The 757-nt window shown below is 41.6% G+C and overlaps 1 protein-coding gene across 2 annotated transcripts in view; it reads left to right on the top strand.

Moving 5' to 3' along the window:
• The window catches only part of LOC107307528 (C-type lectin domain family 17, member A-like), a 32778-nt gene that overhangs the window by 8976 nt on the left and 23045 nt on the right, over positions 1–757 (top strand). For both annotated transcript variants that reach the window (XM_015851035.2, XM_032441837.1), the window contains exon 4: positions 613–660. In XM_015851035.2, the coding sequence (XP_015706521.1) occupies positions 613–660 (48 nt within the window). The remainder of the gene's footprint in view (positions 1–612; positions 661–757) is intronic.

Raw genomic sequence — 757 nt, forward strand, 5'->3', positions numbered from 1 at the left:
AATGCCCCAAAATCACTCTATAATACCCTAAAATCTCCCTAAAACACCCCCAAAAAACCCTAAAATACCCCAAAATCACCCTAAAATACCCAAAATCACCCCAATATCACCTTAAAATACCCCAAAATACCCAAAATCACCCCAAAATACCCCCAAAATCACCCTAAAATACCCCCAAATCACCACAAAATACCCCAAAATCAGCCTAAAATACCCCAAAATCACCACAAAATACCCCAAAATCACCCCAAAATACCCCAAAATACCCCCAAAAAACCCTAAAATACCCCAAAATCACCTCAAAATCACCCGAAAATACCCCACAATCACCCAAATACCCCAAAATCATCCTAATTTACCCCAAAATCACCCAAATACCCCAAAATCTCCCTAAAATACCCCCAAATCACCCCAAAATACCCCAAAATCACCCCAAAATACCCCAAATCACCACAATATATCCACAAAATCACCCTAAAATACCCCAAAATCACCCTAAAATACCCCAAAATACCCCAATATCACCCTAAAATACCCCAAAATCACCCCAAAATACCCCAAAATACCCTAAAATCACCCTAAACCCATCACTTTTTGGCTATTTCTTTATAGGGGTTTATATCTTGGCTGGGGAAGCGCCATCAAACCCCGTAAAGACGGGTGAGTCCTATTGAATTCAATGGGGGATCCCAAAGGGATCGAGTGGAATGGGATCAATGGGGGATCCCATAGGGATCAATGGGGGATCCCATAGGGA

Source organism: Coturnix japonica, unplaced genomic scaffold (genome assembly GCF_001577835.2).
Source record: "Coturnix japonica isolate 7356 unplaced genomic scaffold, Coturnix japonica 2.1 chrUnrandom653, whole genome shotgun sequence".
In the NCBI taxonomy this organism is placed as follows: domain Eukaryota; kingdom Metazoa; phylum Chordata; class Aves; order Galliformes; family Phasianidae; genus Coturnix; species Coturnix japonica.